The sequence below is a fragment of the Danio rerio genome, chromosome 8, assembly GCF_052040795.2.
Source record: "Danio rerio strain M-AB ecotype USA chromosome 8, GRCz13ab, whole genome shotgun sequence".
In the NCBI taxonomy this organism is placed as follows: domain Eukaryota; kingdom Metazoa; phylum Chordata; class Actinopteri; order Cypriniformes; family Danionidae; genus Danio; species Danio rerio.
The window spans coordinates 52,129,519-52,152,441 of NC_141028.1; the positions used below are offsets into that span (position 1 = coordinate 52,129,519).

At 41.3% G+C, this 22,923-nt stretch overlaps 2 protein-coding genes and 1 long non-coding RNA gene across 5 annotated transcripts in view; 2 read left to right on the forward strand and 1 right to left on the reverse strand.

The window, feature by feature from the left end:
* grk5l (G protein-coupled receptor kinase 5 like) overlaps nucleotides 1–22,923 on the forward strand; it is a 785,510-nt gene that overhangs the window by 108,393 nt on the left and 654,194 nt on the right. The window lies entirely within an intron of this gene.
* The window catches only part of elmod3 (ELMO/CED-12 domain containing 3), a 46,963-nt gene that overhangs the window by 22,910 nt on the left and 1,130 nt on the right, over nucleotides 1–22,923 (forward strand). For 2 of the 3 annotated variants that reach the window (XM_087265496.1, XM_087265495.1), the window contains exons 11-13: nucleotides 764–840; nucleotides 1,009–1,136; nucleotides 1,299–4,032. In XM_087265496.1, coding sequence (XP_087121622.1) covers nucleotides 764–840; nucleotides 1,009–1,136; nucleotides 1,299–1,531 — 438 coding nt within the window. In that variant the 3' untranslated portion in view covers nucleotides 1,532–4,032. Of the gene's footprint in view, nucleotides 1–763; nucleotides 841–1,008; nucleotides 1,137–1,298; nucleotides 4,033–22,923 lie in introns of those variants that run through there. The other variant, XR_015498453.1, reaches the window with a different exon arrangement.
* On the reverse strand, nucleotides 12,895–22,911 carry LOC147842835 (uncharacterized). Its single transcript, XR_015498543.1, has 3 exons — nucleotides 18,533–22,911; nucleotides 17,687–17,791; nucleotides 12,895–16,787 (listed from the first exon to the last, which is right to left on the reverse strand). It is a non-coding gene; the product is annotated as an uncharacterized LOC147842835 (long non-coding RNA).

A 22,923-nucleotide genomic window follows, 5' to 3' on the forward strand; every position in this document is an offset into this window, starting at 1 on the left:
TTTTTACCCCTTGGTTTCGAGTGTGGTCCTGAAAAATCTTTGTTCGAAGGGCTGTTCACCCTTTTTCCTTAGCCCTACGCCTTTAAGCTAAAGAGAATTGGGACATCCCTACCCCTTGATGTGAATGCGCAAAACGAGGGATAAGGGGAAGGGCTAAGGGGTAAAATTGGGATTAGGCCTGAAACTTGCCCAGAGAAATGCTGTTTCTGTCAGTCATTGTTTACTTCACTAAGTCAGTTTAATGATGAAGGAATCGATAGAAGGTCTGCGAAGAAATTTCATTCTTACTTATAAAAGTATTTTGTAGTATTTTTAAAATACAGTATTTTATTTTTACACTTGTACTATTCACTTAAACATATAATTTAATAATTAAACACAATAATGTATATAAATAAATCATATTTTAAATATATAGCAATATTTAAATGTGCTTGTTTAATTAGTTTTTAAATGTCATTTAATAAAGCAATACAACAATGCATTTAATTTTTTTATAACTGACAATTTAATAACTGTTTATTTAATTTATATTTTAAAAGATTGATAAATCAAACAAGGACCTTAATGAAAAAATCACAAATGGTCAAATTAATTGGCATCTTCAAATTAGTTTAATTGTTGTTTTTAAATGTCATTTAACAAATCAGTGACATGGTGAAAATGGAATATACATTGTCCCATAAACACTGTAATAAAATCATCCTCATGAAAGTCATTCAACAACAATAAAACTGCTTCTTTTCATTGTTAACGCCTGCAGAATTTTCCATTCAGTGTGATGTCAATCAACATGACTCGAATTGCCCTGCATGCTCTCAGGGAGGAAGTTCTGTCTAAGTAAGTCATGTCAAAACTTCCTTATGGGTTCTTCAGCAGAACATGTTGGCTATTTTGTGCAATATTAGGTCAAAGTTTTCATGCTTTGAAATGTTTTTCTTTTTAGCCATAACCTTTTCACTTTTCCCATTGCAAGAAGACATTTCTATGCTTTGTGATGTGACTTAGGGAGTGTAACCGAAGGCAGCAGGTCGTGGCAGTGCTGAATGACTTTTACGTTGCAACATTCCTCCACCTCTACCAACTGTGGAAAAGCCAGCGGAAAACTATATCTGACTCTGGCCATGTACTCAAAGGTGCCTTTTTCTAACTTTTTTTAATGAATGAATTGTGACAAGCAAACTTATCATGTGGTGAACTATACCATTATTTTTAATTTTAAGACATAGCAATTGCAATTGGCTCTGCTTGTAAGCAAAAACCTTGAAAATGTATTTTGTCTCCTCTGTGACGCACAGAAGTGGAGACCTTTGCTAAGAAGAACCCCAAGCTGATTCTGAAACGTCTGGAGGGCTACCTAAAGGAAAGACGTGCTGGGACATCACCTGACACACTGTCACAGAGCAATCCTTCACCTGGTGACACTGGGTCTCAATCAAGAAGTCAAGGCGGGAAGGAGGAGAAAGAGATGAATTTCACTGGAGTTTGTGAGCTGCCACCAGAGATGGAGGGCGAAGCGAGACTTATTTGAGAGGCGTAGAAGCATTTGATTTGATTCTCTTTTTCTCTGATTCTTAGTTTATGTCCATAAGTACAGTCTAAGTCAGGTCTATATTGAAACTTGTTGTTTACTGTCGTAATTTCAATACATTACCAGCTCTCAAAGGGTTAGTTCACCCAAAAATCATATATATTATTAATTACGTTCCAAACCTTAGAGACATTCGTTCGTCTTCAGAATACAAATGAAGATATTTTAGGTCATGCTCATAGGACAGCAACAGTCTGGCAAATTAGAATGTTAATGAGCTAGAAAAGTTTTGTGTGCACCTAAAACAACAACAAAAAACTTTATTCAACAGTTTCTTCTCCTTGGTGGCACTATACGGCAACCTTTCTTGTGTCACGCTTGCTCGCATATCTTGACATGTTAATTCGGATGTGCCTGTTCTTGGTTTCAAACAGAGGAAGTCACACATCCAGGGGGTACACATGTAGCAAATTAGCTCAAGGAGAAATATTTAAAAGTAATCATAATTAGTTATAATTAATGATAAAGTTTAGATAAGCTGTATGCCAGGGCTATTCAATCGGCGGCCCGTGACCCAATTTGTTCAGGCCCTCCAAATAGTGTGACTAAGACATCAAAAATACATTTAGTTCAGTCGAAAAACAGCCGTTTTAGTTATAAAGTGACGTGTGTCTGTTCAATACATCACGAGCTGCAGTTGAAAGCTGCACAGAGCATGAGCCACGGCGAGTAGCGCAAGCAGCTAAAACATTTGGATACTTAATCGTAAAGGCTTCTCAACGTTGCGTTTCTGTTGCACGAAACGAAAATGCTGCATCTAAAGAAATCACTCATATTGCAAGTCATACCTGTCCGGCCCCTCATTTGGGATGCTTTTCATGATCTGGCCCCCATGACGAACTAATTGAACAGCCCTGCTGTATGCTTTGACTTGATGTCTCTGGGTCAAGTGTTTATTTGATTAAAAAACATTCATTTACAGGTTAAAAGAAATTACCTGGCGACGCAGGGGCGCAGTAGGTAGTGCTGTCGCCTCACAGCAAGAAGATTGCTGGTTCAAGCTTCGGCTGGGTCGGTTGGCGTTTCGGTCTGGAGTTAGCATGTTCTCCCTGCGTTCGCATGGGTTTCCTCCGGGTGCTCCGGTTTCCCCCACAGTCCAAAGACATGCGTTAAAGGGAAATTGGGTAGGCTGGAAGGGCATCCGCTGCGTAAAAACGTGCTGGATAAGTTGTCGGTTCATTCCGCTGTGGCGACCTCAGATTAATAAAATGACTAAGCCGACAAGAAAATTAATAAATTAAGAAACTTCTTACAGTGCAATACTACTGAAAGCATGTAGCAAAAATCTTGCATAATATCACAGCACTCAGTAAAGAGTGAAGATTTACAGCATGAAGTTATAGCAGTATTTGATATTCAGCAGCCTGAAGTTTCATCATTCAAACACCTTTGTAGAAATGTTTAGATCAGGGGTGCCCAACCTTTTCCTATAAAGGGGTCAAAAAGCAAAATTGATTGAGGGCTTTATTCCCAATATATACTAAACAGTATCTATTAAATTTACCATGGGTAGTTTTCTAACTTATTCTTTAATATTTAAAAATGACTAGAAAATGTTTTAAATCATATTGATTAATGCAATCATTTTAAATGTTTTATAATTAACTAATTACAGTAAAATATAAACAATCCTATTTATAACATAAGTTCAATGTTGAATACACTAGTCAATCATACTTTAATTTGCTCACAGATGTGTAAAACTAAGACACAGGTTACATTAAATTCGAAATGACACTCACTCCAAAAGGAAATTCACCCCAACCATCATTCTCCCTCTCTTTTTAGGTGGGATGGTGGGCCAAATCAATTGTTTACATGGGCCAACTTTGGGCCACGGGCCCTACTTTAGGCATCGCTGGTTTAGATAATACTTAATCTATCTGTTAAAGAGACTACATTCGAAAAAGAGTTGTGATGCAGTTTGTTCAGTCGATATTGATGCTGAAGTTAGTTGATGAGAGAGAACCAGTTTGAGTCCAAGGGTCACTGAGAAATGGAAAGGCGAGGCCACACTAGGCCTGGAACAGTTTATTTTGTGGTCGGAGTAGACTGTTAGCTCAGCATCTTCTCCTGCAACATCTGGTTGCTAGAAACAGAAAAGTAGGAGGCAGCCTTGTCCACCAGCTTTTAGAATGATTATTATGTCACCCTTAGAAGCTGAGATGACCAATGAGGGAAGTTTTATTACTCCAGGCATAGTGATTTGTGTAGGCATCATGATTGGAACTGTTAAAGGGCCATGAAACCTCCCTGTTTCAGCAGGGTTTTTAACACCTCTACTTTAGAAAAAGTCAGGAAATTGGGCGTGTCCAGCTCTGTTTAGGGGGGAGTGTCGGAGGAGGAAAAAGGCAGGGTCCATAAAAATTTGCATAAAAATGAAAGTGTCGGTTTGGGCAGTAATCAAATTATTTGCCAAAATATTAAATGGTGGACTTTAACTGCAGTTTGAATCTTTCATTCTTGAATTTTATGCATGCCCCTCGTGACAAACGAGATATTTGATTCGAGGAATTGCTGGAAGCATGCATCTTTCATGCAATGTTTGTTACCGAATGGCCAATGAGAGAAAAAACCCCTCCGCATTTCTTAGTAACTCAGGGTGCTTTCACACCTGTGAATCGATTCAGTTGTTCCGAAACAGAGATTACAAATGTTACATTGTTGCTCTTTGCTCTTGTAGCGGTTCGCTTTCACACTTCAAAGTTTTTAATCGGACCAAAAGCGCTAAAACAAGTAACGTGTGAGTTAGCTCTCCTCACATTGGTCATAGTGTTCGGGTTTTTTTTGCAGCGTCCCGCTTAGCTGTCAGGAGAGGTGGTGGTTTGGTGGTGATTGACAGGGTGCGCGCACGCGACGAGTCTGAGGAGAGATGCGGTGGGGAGGGGTGAGAAGGGTGCATGACGATGCCTTTTTGAGGACCGGGAGGGAGACGAGAGATTACTGGGAGATCATCACTCGTTTGCGGGCATCCGGAGACTCGCGAAACTTCGCGCCATACTCCTAATTCTCTCTTCTTATAGCCGTATGCCTATTACACATCCATAAAACACTGTGATATAACCGCGCTCGGATCAGATCGCTTTCTCACTGCAATCGAACCGCTCCAGGGTTCATTTCAATCGAGCCGAGACCACCTCACTCAGGCGGTCTCGGAGCGATTACTTTGGCGCGGAACAGAGAGCGATTGCCCTGTTCACATATGCCAAACGAACCGCGCTAACTGGGCAGACGAGATACGTTCCGAAACAAAAGTTAGGTGTGAAAGCCATGTGTGTCATTCTTGTATGTGTTAAATCCTCAACGAAGTTTGGTTGTGGTGCTTTATTAACTTAGAAATCATTTGACTAAGGTCCGTCTTTAAACACTGAAAGAGTACTGCTGACGATACAAACTAACTTTGAGTAAACAAACAAAGACCATTGGTCGCTCACTTAGCAAATCTGTAGAGACAGGACAACCAACACCAACTGGATCCGCGTCTTTATTAAAAGGAGATGAGCGGCAAATCCGGATTTCACCATTTCCAGATGAGAAAAGCTCTCTGGAAAAAAAGTTTTTTTAGACACGTATTGTTGTCGAGCCTCGCATGCATGTAATCCACACTTGAGTCTAGCTGCGCTCTCATAGAGGGAAAATGAAAACAAAACCTTCACTGCAGAAAATTATAAAAGCAACACTGACGACCCGTATCTCCAAACAATTCATGTTCTCCTGCTTGGCAACACAACGTGGGGTCTCTGCCGTCTGAACACTGTAACTGTTAAAAACAGTCTTGGAAGCTATCATGCATATTAATGAAGTTGCACCGCATACACAATAGAGCGCGCTGATTGGTTTGAACCAAGTCTTACTCATGAATGAATGCAACACACTCAGAGACGTAATAAGGATCTCCCAGGTACAGACGTCCAGTCTACATGCTGGAATACACGCTAAGATCTCATGGCCGTGACGAAATTTTTTTGTTTCTAACCAAAAGTACGAATTTGCTCTAAATATTGCAAAAACAACCAATGTGCGCTTTTTAGTAAATTATATGTGTCCTAATAGTGTTTTTAGCAGTGTGGGACACATATAAGACTGTCAACAGCTCAAAAAATGTGTTTTGGTGTTTCCGTGACCCTTTAAAGGTCTTTAAAATCTCAACATATGTCGCATAAATACCTAAATATAATGTATACGATCATTCTTTAAATTAGCATCACAGAAATATAAAACACTCTATGTCTGTGTTATTGTTTAACAGTAGTTTTAAAACGTTTATTCCAAGTTTTACTACACAAGCAACAGACTATCAATAAATGCTTGATTACACATAAAGAGTACATATACATATTTATACATATACATACATATACATCGCGCATGAATCGTAGCTGATTAAATGAAAGAGGCAAATGTTTGAGACGAGATATGCAGGTGGAGCAAAATTTCTCCTGACCACTGACCATTGCTTTTTGCTGAACAGGAGAGGGTGTTTGTGCATTATTTGGTGAATATGACTAATTATTGTGCCTGAAGAGTCTCATGTGGTACACACATCAATCACAGTGCTCATGAAAGCGCACAATTTAATGATAGAAGAATCTGTTGAAAAGAGTTATTATTTTTGTACACAAAATTATTTAGCTTAAAATTCCAAAGATCCCAGAGGGTTGGAACAACAAGGGGATAATCAATTAATAACATCATTTTCATTTTTGGGTGAACTAATCTTTTAAATGCTTTCTGTGACCAGGACCAGTAGATGTAGTTGCTAACCATCAGTTTCAAAGGAGAATCTTAGAAATCTCCTCAGTGATAGCAGGCTGTCTTGAATCTGTCAGAAAGAATCATCATCAGTATGTAGATGCGGAGAGGGCTGCTTAAGCAAACAGTACCCCCAACCACGACTGTGGTATTGCATCAGAATGATATTCTTTGTGTGATGGCCTTACTGTTGGGCATTATTTGATTCGGATTAGTTAAGTGAGACTTCTGATCCCTAGTGATTTGAACAACTCTGGTCTTCACAGTTAAAAAATTGACTGAGAGTCATTTTTTTATGTTATAGCTTTAAATATAACATTATTCAGAAATATGTTCCCTTTTGTGAGAAAATTTTCAACTAGAGACAATTATAAAGCACATGTTTGATGGGAACGTTCATCTTAGTTTTATCTAAGGACAGTTCAGTTATAAGGATAACACTGACTTTTTGGACTGATTGACCACAGAATCGGCCTTATTTGATAAGTTCTGTTTGAACTTTAGATCAAGTTAGGATCAAGTTGAATGTAATGAGTGGAGATTTGTCTGCTTTAAGCCTAAAGTCTACATTGGCTGTTGTCTTTCTGCGACAGTCTGCATTGTCTACTTGACAAAGTTTTTTTTGTCATCAGGGAGCCCATATTTGCACACACTGTGTCAACTCATTCGTTCACGCTTTTCTGCCTCAGTATACTTTGAAAGCTTTGTGAACTACAAGAGAAACAGTGGAACAGAGAAAACCAAGTATACTACACGTTTACTCTAATGATAAGAGGTACATTCCAGTTTAAAATGGTCAAAATAGATCCCAAATCACTTTTAAAAATTAAAACAAATAAACAAGGCAAAAAAACTGGAGGCTCAGTGGTTAGCACTGTCACCTCACAGCAAGAAGGTCACTGGTTCGAGTCCTGGCTGGGGCAGTTGGCATTTCTGTGTGAAGTTTGCATGCCCTCCCCGTGTTCGCATGGGATTCCTCTGCTTGCTTCAGTTTCCCCCACAAATCCAAAGACATGCGTTATAGGTGAATTGGATGAATTAATTTGGGCATAAGGGCCAACACGGTGGCATAGGGGGTAGCACAATCCCCTCACAGCAAGAAGGTCGCTGGTTCGAGCCCCGGCTGAGCCAGTTGGCATTTCTGTGTGGCGTTTGCATATTCCCCTTTGTGATCGTGGGTTTCCTCCGGGGTGCTCCGGTTTCTCCCACAAGTCCAAAGACATGCACTATAGATGAATTGGGCGAGCTGAATTGGCTGTAGTGTATGTGTGTGATTGACTGTGTATGGGTGTTTCCCATTGATGGGTTGCAGCTGGAAGTGCATCTGCTGCGTAAAACATATGCTGGATAAGTTGGCAGTTCATTCCGCTGTGGCAACCCCAGATTAATAAAGGGACGAAGTTGAAAAGATAATGAATGAATGAAATTGGCTATAGTGTGTGTGTGAATATAAGTGCATGGGTGTTTCCCATTACTGGGTTGTGGCTGGGAGGGCATCCGCTGCATAAAACACATGCTGGATAATTTGGCGACTCGTTCCACTATGGTGACCTCTGATACATCAGAGCATAAGCTGGAAAAAAAAACAAGGCGTATGTTTGTCCGTAAGACAGGACTTACCTTTAGCCATGAACTGCTGATTATTTAAGTTGTATGTTATACATAAGCCAACTATTATTTCCTTAAAGGTTGCATGCAATGTTGAAATCTTCAGAAGCAAGAAGTGAGTCATGGCAGTGAAAAGACATCCATCAAACCTGTTTATTAGCTTAATCAAATGGTTCACTGAGGTAGAATCATTTATTTACTGTTGCGCCACATCAGGCAGAAAACACAGTAGCTGCTCATTTTATGCATTTCCTCTTTTAGCACAGGTCTAATAAAGAAGTGTGGGATGCAACAGTAATAGAAAAAATTGACTTGGGAATTGTCTGTTGTGGAATAGAAAACTCCTATTGCAACGTAATTTTGCACTTGTCTTATTAGCATGTCAGGAAGTGCTAGCGATGTAGCGTCCCGTTGTTTTAACTCTTTGTTAGAGTTTGTTAATACAGTCTGTAAGATTGCATATGTTTGTATATGTTACCTAGTCTAAAGTGTTGTACGATACGAGTATGGTTTCAGGTTTCATTTATGCTCTTATTATATTCTTTTTCTTTTCTTTTTTTTTTGAAAGGATATACGAATATTAACACTCAGTGGATGTATATTAGACGTTCTGTCACTTTACCAGTCAGTTAAATTTTATATAAAGCAGAGTAGTATTTTATAAACTTTAAGAACAAAGCGCGATGGAGAAAGAATGTTCATATGCAGAGGCAAATCATCCTTTCCTATTTTATTTTTTTTTACTGGTTTGACTCACACAAGGGTCTTGCTTGTTCAAAGTTCATGAACAATCAAACTTCAAGTAAGAAATCAAGCAATCATCCCTAACCCTGATAATGATTTGAGTCTGGTTTGGTTGTCTTGTTTTTGTTTCGTTTTGATAAAAGGGTGGTCTGCTACCTATTAATATGTAAATATAGAGCAAAATTTCGATTGTAACAGGACATATTATGCATACCTCAGGCTTCAGACAGATATCTTCTGTATAGACAATTTATTGAAGACAGCCATGTTCCCGTGTTGTAGAACAAAATGGTTTTGTGTCTCTTACAGTAATCTACCTAGCTTGGGAATGTACAGTACTGAATGCATTTGTATGTGAACTAATGTAGCACTGCTATATATTTCTATAGGCCAAACTTGTGAATATTGTAGTCTTATATGCTGAAAAACAACCAAACTTTTGCTGGAGGATGTTTTTAACAATCAAAGCAGTTTGATGTTAAAACAAATCAGAGAATTTGTGGCCTTTGATATTTAATGTGCTTCTGATAGTATATATATATATATATATATATATATATATATATATATATATATATATATATATATATATATATATATATATATATATATATAATTTATTTATTTTTTCCGCAATGTTACATAAAAGTGAAAAAACTTGAAAGAATCTTTGTTTGGACCAAAAGAAACGTTGGCGTATAGATTTTTATCAACAGATCTTACCGTGCCATTTTGATTTACCCCTTTTCCAGTGTATTTAAAAGAAAGGATTCAATAAATCTATTAATCTACGCCCATGGAAAAAACGGATTTCTTAAAAAAAGACGAACACAATGTGCAATTTGATTCTGTGGGCTGCCCTGAATCGAATGAAACATCCTGCACTTCATTTAAAAATGCATTGTTACTGTCTGCATTCTTCAGAGCGTAATTAATTAAGAAAATATGTGTTAATACAGTGATGTATCGTATGAAGACAAATAAATGCAACTTAAACAACAATGTTAATGTGTTACTATGTAATTATTTCCTTTTAAGTATATTTGAAGCACATCTAAACTGTATCATACAGTGAAGTAGTAAGCATTGCATTGTAAGAGTATGGACTGAGCATTAAAGCTTAGTCTTCTGTAATGGCTGATAATCTAAATAACTGCACTGGATGTGTTTTCTCATCTGTTAATGAATAATAACTGTGGTTTTCATTATACCTTTTCTGTTGCTTGCATTGACTTCCTGAGGTTATCTAAAGGACATTATACTCCTTTAGGCATGGCGTCTTTCCTCAAAAGACAGAAGCTAAATCTATGGTACAGATTTATTTTTAATGACATAATTCTTAATAGATTAAAATGAACTAAGTTTGTATTTTTGTCTACATGTAAATACTTATTGCAAAAATATATTGACTGATAAACATATTGATCGACACATTATAGACTAACAAGTTTACAACTTTGGAAATACAAAATTTTTTCTTGATAATTAACAATTTTTTTTTTCTTATAGGAAAATTATCCATAATTTTACAAAGTTCAGCTGAAGAGCTAGGCCATTTTTCACTAGCAGAACATCAAATGTAAACCTGCTGTTTTACTGTCCCACAGTGGATGATTTAGATGATGTCTCCATTCACAAGACAATTTACAAATCCACCCTACACTCATGATTCCGTTTAGAGAATTTACCACTCTTCGTTTATTCTCCCTCATCTCATTTTCACCTGCTTTTCCGGGGCCGGGTTGCAGATGCAGCAGTCTTAGGAGAGAACCCCAGACTTGCCTCTCCCCAGACACTTTCTCTAGCTCCTCCGAAGGGATCCCACATTGTTCCCAGGCCAGCCTAGAGACATAGTCCCTCAAGCAGGTCCTGGGTCTTCCCAGAGGCCTCCTACTGGTGGGACATGCCTGGAACACCTCCCTAACCAGGTGTCCATGAGGCATCTAAAACAGATGCCCGAGCCACCTCAGCTGACTTCTCTCGATGTGGAGAAGCAGCGGCTCTACTCTGAGCTCCTCCTGGGTGACAGAGCTCCTCACCCTATCTTTAAGGATAAGTTTAAGGAAACTCATTTCGGCTGCTTGTATCCGAGATCTTGTCCTTTCAGTCATTACCCAAACCTCATGACCATAGGTGAGAGTAGGAACATAGATTGACCGGTAAATTGAGAGCTTTGCCTTTTGGCTGCTGCTGCACCAGTATCCCTGTCAATCTCATGTATCATCCTTCCCTCACTCGTGAACAAAACCCCAAGGTACTTGATCTCCTCCACCTAGAGTAAGGACTTTCTTCCGACCTGGATATGGCAAACCACCTTTTTGTGGTGGAGCACCTTGGCCTCGGAATTGGAGATGCTGATTCTCATCCAAGCCCCGTCACACCCAGCAGCAAACCACCCCAGTGCATGCTAAAGGGCCATGCTCGATGAAGCCAACAGAACAACATTGTCTGCGAATAACAGAGATGAAATCCTGTGGTTCCTGAACCAGAACCCCTCCAGCCCAGTGCAGCCCTGGTGGAGTCCAACATGCACTGGAAACAAGTCTGACTTATTGCCAGCAATGCGAACCAAATAACCTACTTTGTTTAAAGGTTGTGCGGAGTAAAGTGCAGAGGGGGGATCATTAGCTCTTGGATCCCCCTCTTGAAGAAATGGGCTTTTAGTTGTTGTTTGAAAGATCCCAGTGAATCTGCAGTCTAAGTGAGAATGGGAAGATCGTTCCTCCAGTGTGGAACATTGAATGAAAAATGACTTCTAGCATCTCTGTGATGGAACCACAAGTCAGTGCTCGCTCCCGGACTAGAGTGGAAGTAGACCTTAAGGAGCAGGTAGAGGTAAGTGGGTGCAGTATTAGTGACTGTTCTGTAAGCAATGATCAGCGATTTAAACTTTATCCGAGCTTAAACCGATAACCAATGCATTGAAATAAAGAGGTGTTACATGGGCTCTCCTGGGCTCATTGAACACCAGATGGGCTGCAGCATTCTGTATCATTGGTAGAGGCTTAAGAGTGCAGGATGGAAGACCAGCTAGGAGAGCATTGCAGTAGTCGAGCACCTCCGAAGTCTGGCATGCTTTCCAGCTCCCAGGTTCTATGTATTTTGCCAGTGGCTCATAGGCGCTTGGAGGATGGTCTCCTTTCCCCCACCCCTCGAGCCACCCCTCCGGAACTTGGGTGCGAGGTGAGATTGAATCTCTCGCCTTCAGCTCTTCCGCGGGACCCTCGCTCTTCCTGGAGCACACCCACTCCGCGCTCCCCCACTGCTGGTACATCAGCGATTGTAGAGATGAGTCCATTAGCGAGAGCTCTGCCTGCCTGGTTAGCACAGACTCGGCTAAACAATTCACTTCGCAATATGGCCTGCCAAGTTCGCGGGTGTGTATTTCACCAGGGTCAACCCCCTGTCCGCCCTTGTCTTGCGAGAGGAGATTGCTGTCCTCCTGGGGAAGGATGCAATTGAGCCGGTCCCTCCAGCCGAGATGGAGAGAAAGTTTTACAGCCCGTACTTCATCGTGCCCAAAAAGAGCGAAGGGTCACGGCCAATCCTAGATCTGCACGTTTTGAACTGCTGTATGCACAAGCTGCCGTTCAGAATGCTCATGCAGAAGTGTAATCTCTGGTGCGTTCGTCCACAGGATTGGTTTGCAGCGATAGACCTGAAGGACGTGTATTTCCATGTCTCCATTCTTCCTCGCCACCGTCTGTTTCTGTGGTTTGTGTTCGAAGGTCGAGCTTGGCAATACAAAGTCCTTCTCTTCGGGTACTCTCTGTCTCCGCGGGTCTTCACCAAGCTCGCGGAGGGTGCCTTAGCGCCCATTTGGCTTGCGGGCATCCGCATACTCAATTATCTCGACAACTGGCTGATTTTAGCCCACTCTCAGGAGCAAATGATTATGCACAGAGACAAGGTGCTCCAGCACCTCTACCTGTTGGGGCTTTAGGTCAACTGAGAAAAGAGCAAACTCGCCCCCGTGCAGAGGATCACTTTTTTTTTGGGCTGGAGCTGGACTCGGTCACCATGACAGCGTGCCTCTCCGGAGAACGTGCTCAGCTAATGCTGAACTGTCAGAGAGTTTGACAGCAAAATAGTGGCCCCACTGATGTTATTTCAGAGGCTCCTGGGGCACATGGCATCTGCAGCCACTGTCACGCCGCTCGGATTACTCCATATGAGACCACTACAGCACTGGCTTCACGATCGAGTCCCCAGATGTGCATGGCATGCAGGCACACACCGAGTCACTGTTACTGCGCCATGTCGCAGCGCCCTCAGCCCTAGGAAAGACCCCTCGTTCCTACAGGCCGGAGTGACTCTAGGACAGGCGTCCAGTCATGTTATTGTTTTAAAAGATGCTTCCAGCACGGGCTAGGGGCCTGTGTGTTGCAGGCATGCAGCTGCGAGCCTGTGGAAAGGCCAATCACTTAGAGTTGTTGGCAGTGTGCCTCGCTCTCCACCGTTTTAGCTGATATGCACACAATTCGGGGAAGCCCAGATCGATCTGTTTGCTTTCCCCGGGAACGCTCATTGCCAGTTCTTTATTTCCCTGACCGAGGGCTCTCTCTGCACGGATGCACTGGCCCACAGCTGGCCTCGAGGCATGCGCAAATATGCGTTTCCCACAGTGAGCCTGCATGCGCAGTTACTGTGCAAGGTCAGGAAGGACAAGGAGCAGGTCTTGCTAGTTGCGCCCCTCTGGACCAATCGGACCTGGATAACAGAGCTCTTCTTCTTCGCAGCAGCCCTCCCCTGGCAGATCCCTTTGAGAGAGGACCTACTCTCTCAGGAACAGGGCACCATCTGGCACCCTCGGCCCGATATTTGGAACCTCCACGTGTGGTCCTTAGACGCGAGGAAGACTTGGGTAACCTACCGACTGGGGTGGTTAATACCATTACTCTAACTAGAACCCCCTCTACGAGGCGCGCCTACGCCCTGAAGTGGAGTTCACTGAATGGTGCGTCTCTTGCAGAGAAGACCCCCGAAATTGCCAGATCAGCACTGTGCTTTCTTTCCTCCAAGAGAAGCTGGAGAGCAGGCTGTCGCTCTCCACACCCAAGCACTGTGTAAAGGCATAACCTCATCATCTGGTTCCTCATTGGCTCTAGGCGAATTAATCCACCCCGCCCCCCTCTCATGCTCTCTGTAATCTCGCCCTCATTCTCACAAGCCTGCGTACAGATCCCTTCGAACCAGTCAACTCAGTATCTTTAAGATTTCTTTCCCTGAAGACAGCTCTGCTGGTCACGTTGACACCGATTAAGAGGGTCGGGGACCTAGAAGCATTTTTGGTCAATGACTCGTGCCTTGAATTCGGGCCGGCTTACTCTCACGTTGTCCTGAGACCCTGCCCAAGATATGTACCCAAGGTTCCTACCACACCATTTAAAGACCAGGTAGTGAGCCTGCAAGCGCTGCCCCCACAGGAGGCAGACCCAGCCCTTTTATTACTTTGTCTAGTTTGCGCTTTGCAAATTTATCTTGACCACACTCAGAGCTTTAGATCATCTAAGCAGCTCTTCGTCTGTTATGGCGGTCGGCAGCAGGGAAGTGCCGTATCGAAACAGAGGTTGGCCCACTGGATAGTGGATGCCATCTCCCTCGCTTAAACAGAGCCAGGGCGAGCTGTGTCCCCCAGGATTGCGTGTGCACTCCACTTGGAGCATCGCATCCTCTTGGGCGCGTGCACGCGGCACTTCTCTAATAGACATTAGAGACTGTAGAGCTGCGGGCTGGGCGAGACCTAATACATTTGCAAGGTTTTACAATCTGCAAGTGGAGTCCGTTTCCTCAAGGGTATTATGTAACCCTTGGTGATTGAGGAAATTACTCGGTTAAGGTGTTGAAACACACTTGGTGTGCCATTCTCCCCAACACGGAGAAACGTGCGCTTAGTCACTCTGTCAGTAAAGTTCCCCGCTTAGGTGAGCCCTGCATATTCCTCCGAGGCCCCAAGCACTGACTCAGCAGAGGAGTCAATCTCTGGCCCATTACATTGTAGGTCTGCCCTCTGGTCAGCCCGCATTTTGGGTATAGGTGCCCGCTATGCGTGATCCCCACTAGGCAATCCCATATGCTTATTAAGAGACAGTGCAGTCCCCCCTCACAGGCGGACCCGTGTCTTCCCTCTCTGCTAACCATCTTATTATATGCGTACTCCCCCTTCTCATGGCTAGTACATATATTCTGTCATCATATCTCCCTATTTGGTTAGCAGGTGGCTTCCGCAGCGTCCTCCCCTTCGGGACTGCTTGCTTTTCCAACATACTGTCGTATTTAAATTCCTAAAAATTATCTAAACGCTAGCGGCTCCCAAAAATATCTAAGGATGTGTCATCTTGATTTCGCTTTGCTTTTCATGTTAAATTGATTGCAACAAGCATCAGGTGTGCAAGCTGACACTGCCAATTCATTTGGCAATTTATTGGCCCATTAACATACTCTTTCAGACGATTGGCTTTCTGAATGAAAACCTCATATGTGGATTAAATCCACTAATATCATTTCTGAACAAAATCCCTATACGTGGATTAAATCCACTAATAGCATTTCGTTCAGAAAGCCAATCGTCTGAAAGAGTGTGTAAACGGGGTTACTTTAGTAATCAGAGTTCGCTGATTACATTGCAATCACAATATGATCATGCACTTGCATTTGCACAATATAAATATCAGAAAAATTAGACTTCTTGTCTTTAATAAGCCCAAGGAAGGCCATGACACAACTCTTTTTATCTTCCTGCAATATTTACCAGTTAAAGCATCCATCAAGTTCAAACCAACAACGCATTCTTACCAAACAATTTCTGGCTTCTGTAAGGGTGCTTTCACATCTGTGGTTTGCAGGCTTGGATTGGCCAATTGGGAGGACTGGGAGAATTCCTGGTGGGCTGGTCTGTTTTTTGTCCACAAGAGAAGGTGTCCCTAGCTGCTTGCACTTTTTTGATTTATTTATTTATTTATTTAACCATATCCTCACTCTTTTTATTCATTTTCTTTTTATTTATTTTCTCGCAACCCCGTAAGTAAAATGCAGCCTGCAGGTTAATGATGATGTAACTATCATTCAACCCCAAACAGCGGCACCTTAGTGAATATAAGAATTTGAATAATTAATATTAATGAACTTTACACCTCCTCAGTGAAAATCAGATGATTCACTACATTGTTAAATCTGACATAACTTGATCAGAAATCTAAAAGCGGGAGAAAAAGACATCAATAAAACGAAACGTGTAATAGTGCCGTTGGGGTCCAGTGGTCAGCATGTCACATTATGATGCCACCGACCTGGGTTCTAACCTCACCTCTGTAACTAAATGTAAAAAATTTTTGTTGAGACATATAATACTGTTAGGGTTGTTGAACATTTTAAGTTTTAAAGCAGCTGTTTTCTTGAAAAAGACGTAATAGTGTCATTAGAAACTGAATTGGAAATGACCTTATTTTAATATAGTCAGCCGTCAACTGCGGTGGGCCGATCTAAGGCTTGAAACTCCAGGGCTGAAAACAAGTCCCACTCCGCCCCAGGTGGTTTGGTTAATTTGATCTGGACCAAGGGCAACAATTTATACATTGTAGCATTTTTCTGCCGTTTTTGGGTCCTTTTTGCTGATTGCTTTGGTCTAAACCAGTTGTAAAAAACCAAAATGCAGTCATCTGACAAAATCCACATCACCCATTGGCCAGATGTTATTGAACATTACTTCCTAAACTGCTTTTCGATCGGTCAAAATTAACGGGGGAAAGAGACAAAAAGAGGGACGACTGCGCTGGCTAATTGTATCCCTGCTCATAGTATATTATATAGTTTGTATAAATCACTTTAAACAAACTATACATTTTGAGAATGAAGTTCGGCTGCAGCCTGAAAACAGTGTTTTATTGCATTGCAAATGGTGAAGGCACATCGCAAGTCACTTCAGGAGGAGTCATAAGTTCATTTTGCTAAACTGCAACATGGTCATCCTCCGGAAATATTACCAACGATCCATCAAGTAATGCTTTTCCGTCTCTCTCTCTCTCTCTGTTTAAAATTGTTGGTCAACAAATAATTTTCCTCCACACCCCATAAGATGGGCCAGTGCATCGCACTACGGTCAGTGGCGTAGCGCAAAATGCGGAGGCCCCCCTGCAGGGATCGCTGACGGGGCCCCCTGATGAAGGGGGGATTGGATACGTCATACGTCAATTTGCATATCACTGACGTCATCACGTTCTACCGTTTCTGTTTAACAGCCTATGGTTAATAAAGGGGTATTTATAATTGCACTACACTTTATATAAGCATGTTTATTTAACTAAATTTATTGCTGTTTGAATACAGTTTATCATTATAGATGTGTAACGTTAGTGAATGTGCAGTAATCTCTCATATGTAATAAACTCAGACAAGTTCAGATACTATCACTAAAATATCTGTGATTGTGAACAAGAAAAGAATAAACGGTCCAATTAAATTGTTAAAATAAAGTAGAAGTAGATCTGTTTGACTGTACAAGGGAAATACCTTCACACTGCCTGTGCTAAATCATTTGTCGTCGGTACGCAGAGCTGCTCTCGGGCTGCAGGTGGGAGAGGCTGCTGTACGAGGACTGACTGGGCCGCCTGTCAGTGCTGTGAGGCGGGGGAGGGGCTGGCGGCATCACACTTAGCTCGTTGAGAAGAGAAGGGAACGGTACAGTTTGGAAAAATGACAGTCTAAAAACATCTCCAATAACACACAAAAAAAGTCGCTAGATTTGTTGCTAGGGGGGGTCTGAAAAGTCGCTAAATCTAGTGACAAAGTCGCTAAGTTGGCAACATTGGCGGCAAGCAATCAGAATGAAGTAGTCCACCGCTTGAGAGGTGTTCAGAGAACACAGACGTGTGAACTTTGGTTCCGACCACAGTTGTTCCCAACAGTTTATTGAAAATCACGACGACGCAGGGCCCCCTAATTACGCGGGGCCCCCCCGCGGTGCGTGCCCTGCGGGCCCGTCCGCTACGCCACTGACTACGGTAGCAAGGTGCAGTACTTTTTGCGGTTGGTTTTTTTTTTAGTTCGGATCATGCTCTCACCATAAACAAACCGCTCCAGGGTTTGCTTGAAAGTGTACTGAGACCACCTCTTCAAGGACTTAGTAAGTCTACATCCCCTCCAGGAACCTCCAGTTGGTAAGTAAGCGCCGTCTCGAGACCCTTTTACTTTACTGTTCCTCACTGGTGAAATGATCCTACCAATCTCACATGAAGAGTTCAGTTGCAACAGAGAGAGGGAAAACATTACATGATGGATCGTTGGTAATATGTCTGCAAGATGACTGCCGCAGTTTAGCTAAATTAATTCACACCTCCTCCTGAAATGACGTGCGATGCATTAAAACATTGTTTTCCAGCCACGCCCGCGCTTCATTCTCAATGTATAGTTTGTCTAAAGCAGGGATACAATTAGCCAGCGCAGTCGCCCCTCCATAGTAAAAAGGGACATTTTGTGTCTGCCGTTTGTTTACTTGTGAGAGTTCATTTGGCATTTTCCTCATGTGAATTCTGACCAATCGATAAGCAGTTTAGGAACTATGTTTAAACAACATCTGGCCAATGAGAAATGTGGATTTTTTCAGATGAGTCATTTTGGTTCTTTTCAACTGGTTTGGACCAAAGCCAGCAGTTTGGTGTGAAAACGACCCAAAAACGGCAGAAGATGCAACAATGTATCATTTATTGCCCTTGGTCTGGACCAAATGAAGCGAAATACAGATTTGTAAGCACCCGAAGTCTCATCTTAAATTTTCTTCTAAAATGAACAATTTTCTCAGCCTCATGTTCAGTTTTTCACTTTAAAGGTAATAAAAATAACCTATTCTTTACCATGAATGTCAAATTACTGAACCTACACACAGGATCCTGAGGAATATGCTCATTTTAGATGAAAAATTCAGTTGGCATTATAGATTTTTGGATCAGAATTTTTCACATGAACTGCTGAATCACTAGCTATGTTTCCATCCACTTATTTTATGCGCATTTTGGATATGCCAGGATGGAAACGCCAAGCTGTGCATACATTTTGAAAATGAATAAAAACATATGCGCACAACTGATTAGGATAAACTTTTTATTTGATAAGAAAAGATGCACATAAACTACCATGGGTACAGTTTTAACAAATTCCAGCATGTACATTCAATTTTAATGTTGAAATTTGATGATATTGTTCGTTTTGATGCGTTGGATGGAAACGCTCCTTCAATTGCATATCTTTAATGCAATAATGCAATTTTGCACATAACGTTAATTTGCATTTTGGATGGATACATAACTACTGGTATCATTCAAAACTCATCTCTTCTGTGAGCACTTAGATAGATAAAGATAGATAAAACTGTAAATGTACTGTATGTGAAATGCAACTGTTAAAAGTGCATCTTCACAATTAATTACTAGACAATTAAAAATAACGTCATATTGTTCTTAAACTGTTTGACAAGAATCTTGAGGATTGCAAAATTAATCGAATGCTATGACATGCAATGCTATATTTGACATTGGTAAATGTGCAGTTGCATTACCAAAAAGCTATATAGAAAGCTATATGGCAGAATACTTGAAACAGTATACTGTACGAGGTAACACTTTTTTTTTTTTTGTCATTTCAAGCTTATTGTCCAGATACTATTTACTTTTGCTATATGAAAAAAAAAATCATTCTCTCCACCAAATAAATAGTGACGGTGAGGGACATGAGGGTGAGTAAATAACAAAATATACATTTTTGTAATCTGTTCCTTTAACAATGTTTTTATTTTCTGTTCTAGATATTTTTTCTACTTAGTATTAACTGGGTCAAGGATTTCGATACATAAAGCATTAGAAAGGTACAACTGGATCAGGGGTGGCCGAGTCGGAGCACTCACTCTGATCCCCCAGGCTCTCCAATTGGTTGGGGAAATGCCCAATTGAACCAAAACAAACAATTACAATTGGCTTAGGATTGGCAATGTATCTTTCATATAGCTAAATGCAGGCCAAGGACTACTTACTCCTTTATAACTGCTTTAAACGTTCTTTCAAGCTTGGACAGACCCTTTTTTTCCCTTTATTGGAGGCTGTGTGGTTTGTGTTATGTTTCTTTGTCAACATTTTCATGTGGTGAGTCAGAGAAGCATACTGGTCTTTCCTTGATTAAGATGCTGTGTTGTTCATACCCTTAGTTACTTGATTCTCTTTATTACATTCAGGATTACCTCAAACACTTTCTTTTCCATCTTACAGTTTTTTTTTTCCTTAGGTAATGCAAGAATAATAGAGCTTTGTATATTTATAAAATATAGGCATTTTAATTATGCCTTTTGTTTGAGACATGCATTTAACCTGCTCCCCATTTGAATCTTGGTAGCCTTCTAGCTGGAATCCCCTTCCATCCCTGTTTCATAACTCTCTCTCTCTTTCTCTCTCTGCATCTCACTCTTCTCTCTCAGCCGCGCGTTCTTTCCCTCCCCCTCCTTCCTTTAGGCACGTTTTTTTTTACTCTCTGTAATTTTATACCAGATTCTCCTTCCTTGCCTTACACCCCCTTTCAAAGCCCCCTTTCCCTCTCTTTCTCCTCTCTGTTATTGCCAGGTTCTCCAGACATGGTTCATTCCAGGTCAAATTGTGGCTGTCTGTTCAGTGTCTGAGCAAATATCTGTCTGTCTGTCTAAAGGTTTGTTCATAGGTGGTGTTTTCAAGGTTTGAAAAGTGCTTAAATTTTAAATGAAGTGCTTGAAACTGCTTAAACATGTAATTGAGTTGCTATTTAAATAAAGTAGGCATAAAATGGAAACTCTGGAGTCTGAGCGTTTGCCTGCAGCATGACCTAGCTGTCTTACAGGGTGCTTTCTTATTATTCCATGAGGTCAACAGCCCCTGTCTTCTTCAATTTCTTTCAGTGTTAAACATCCCTTTTTTGTTCCCCTGAGCTGTATGACTTTGCAGCAATATTATGATGAGTAAACACTAAAATCTTAAAGTTGCTTGAACTGTGCCTTTAAATAATGTTGTCTATACATCAGCCTGTTCCTGATCAATCACTTTTCTCAAGCTGGAGAACAGATTGCGTATGTTTAAACAAGGGACATTGTGATTTATTATTTGTGTCAGGAGACCAAGACCAGGAAGCTGCATTTGTGTGCGGGGAAGAATGATGATGTGTCTTTTCCATATTGCTCACATTTCCTTGCCACCATTAGGATATAACGTCAGGATATATTAGTCTGGGACACTAAAGGCCAACATCAATTCCATTAGAGGAGAAGGAAGGAATTTTTAGGAGTAACTTAGTACTTACCAACCACTTCATAAGGTAAACCTTGCTAGTACTATGTTGTAGCAATTTTTATCTTAGAAAACTTCAGAAATGGTTTACTCGTTGTGCAATGATAACGTCATGCATTTGCTTGGCAATGCTCCCATCGTAGCCTCACTAGTCAGCACTTAAGGAAAAATGTAACTTTCGAGCATCTACAGTCGACTCCTTACAGAGTCAAACAATGTTTTTTTCCTCCTGAACACATCTCTAGTGTTCTGCTCAGGTTTCTCAAGCACTGACTAGACGGCCTTCCACACCAATACATCACAACTACCAGCCTGAACCACTGATATTATATATTTTTGTATATATGTTCACAAATATGGCTGCATGTTGGGGCAGTGGTTAGTACGTTCGCCTCACAGCAAGAAGGTCGCTGGTTTGAGCCTCGGCTGGGTCAGTTGGCATTTCTGTGTGGAGTTTGCATGTTTTTCCTGTGTTAGCATGGGTTTCCTCTGGGTGCTGCAGTTTCCCCAACAATCCAAAAACATGTGGTATTGATGAATTGAGTAGGCTAAATTGTCCATAGTGTATGTGTGTAAATGAGTGTGTATGGATGTTTCCCAGAGATTGGTTGCAGCTGGAAGGGCATCCGCTGCGTAAAACATGTGCTGAATAAGTTGGCGGTTCATTCCGCTGTGGCCACCCCAGATTAATAAAGGGATTAAGTCGAAAAGACAATGAATGAATCAATGTTTACAAGCATTTGAATAATTGTACATAATAAAGTTGCTGGTAAGCATATGTGTCACAATCAACAGCGATCTAAACCCGGCAGATTGCTAAAGGACTACAAATTCACAGATATATGGACTACAAGTTCCAGTCATGCACTTCACTCACACACCTGGCCTAGATCCCACATGATAGCAAACAGACACAGCTAAAGCACTTCAGCACTTATTGCCCAGACTATTTATACACCTAGCAAACACACACACACACACACGTTGCTGAGTCTTTTAAACAGTTTTGTGAACATCACGACACATTTTCCTTGCCGTACTTTGCCGTGTTTTTCACCCTCACCTTGTTTGTTTGTTTGTTTATGCTGTCTGCTGCCTGCCTGTAATGACCAATCCCTTGCTTATTTGTTTACGACTCTGGACTATGTGCACATACCCATTTGCCCCTGTGTTGACTGTGACCTGCCTCACTATTCTGTTTAGTAAACCTGCATTGGATCCGCACTCCGTTGTCAGCATCTCCTTCACATTACAATATGTGTAGTAGTGATTTAAGAATCGTAAATGGCTCCTACAGTAAATGCTTAAGAGACCAATACACATTTTACACTACACATTACACTATTAGAACCAATCCAATTAGGATGCAAACCAGTGTTTCTGTCTACATGAAGATGGGATTACTATTCAAGGCACAGAGTTTGAACCTGCCAAATTTGCAAAAAGAGACCTGAAGCCCAAGCCCAAAGAATTGTTTGACCAGGTGCATGAAGTTTACGGGGATCACATGAAAAAGGCCATTTACTGAACCTGCATTACCCATTTGTTCTGCTTAACCTTGGCTTGTTCCCCTGTGCCTTTGACCTGTCCTCGATCCACTTTGGCCTTTTTGTCTACCCGCTCTGCTTTGGAATGTTGAGCTGTTTCCTTGACCCTCTGTGCAAGTAAGCAAAGTTAAATGTTCCTGAAATGTTAAAATATCTGTACATTGTCAACCACGAAGGCCATTTTTGAACAGTCTGTGTAATGTCAGTAATTCTTTTTGGCTCCTTGCTCCCTATTCCTATATGTGATGCATAAATTCGTTCATTTTTTTTTTCATTTCTGCTTTGTAACTTTATTAATCTGGGGTGGCCACAGCGAAATGAACCGCAAACTTATCCAACATATGTTTTACAAACCGGATCCATACACTCTCATTCACTACGGACAATT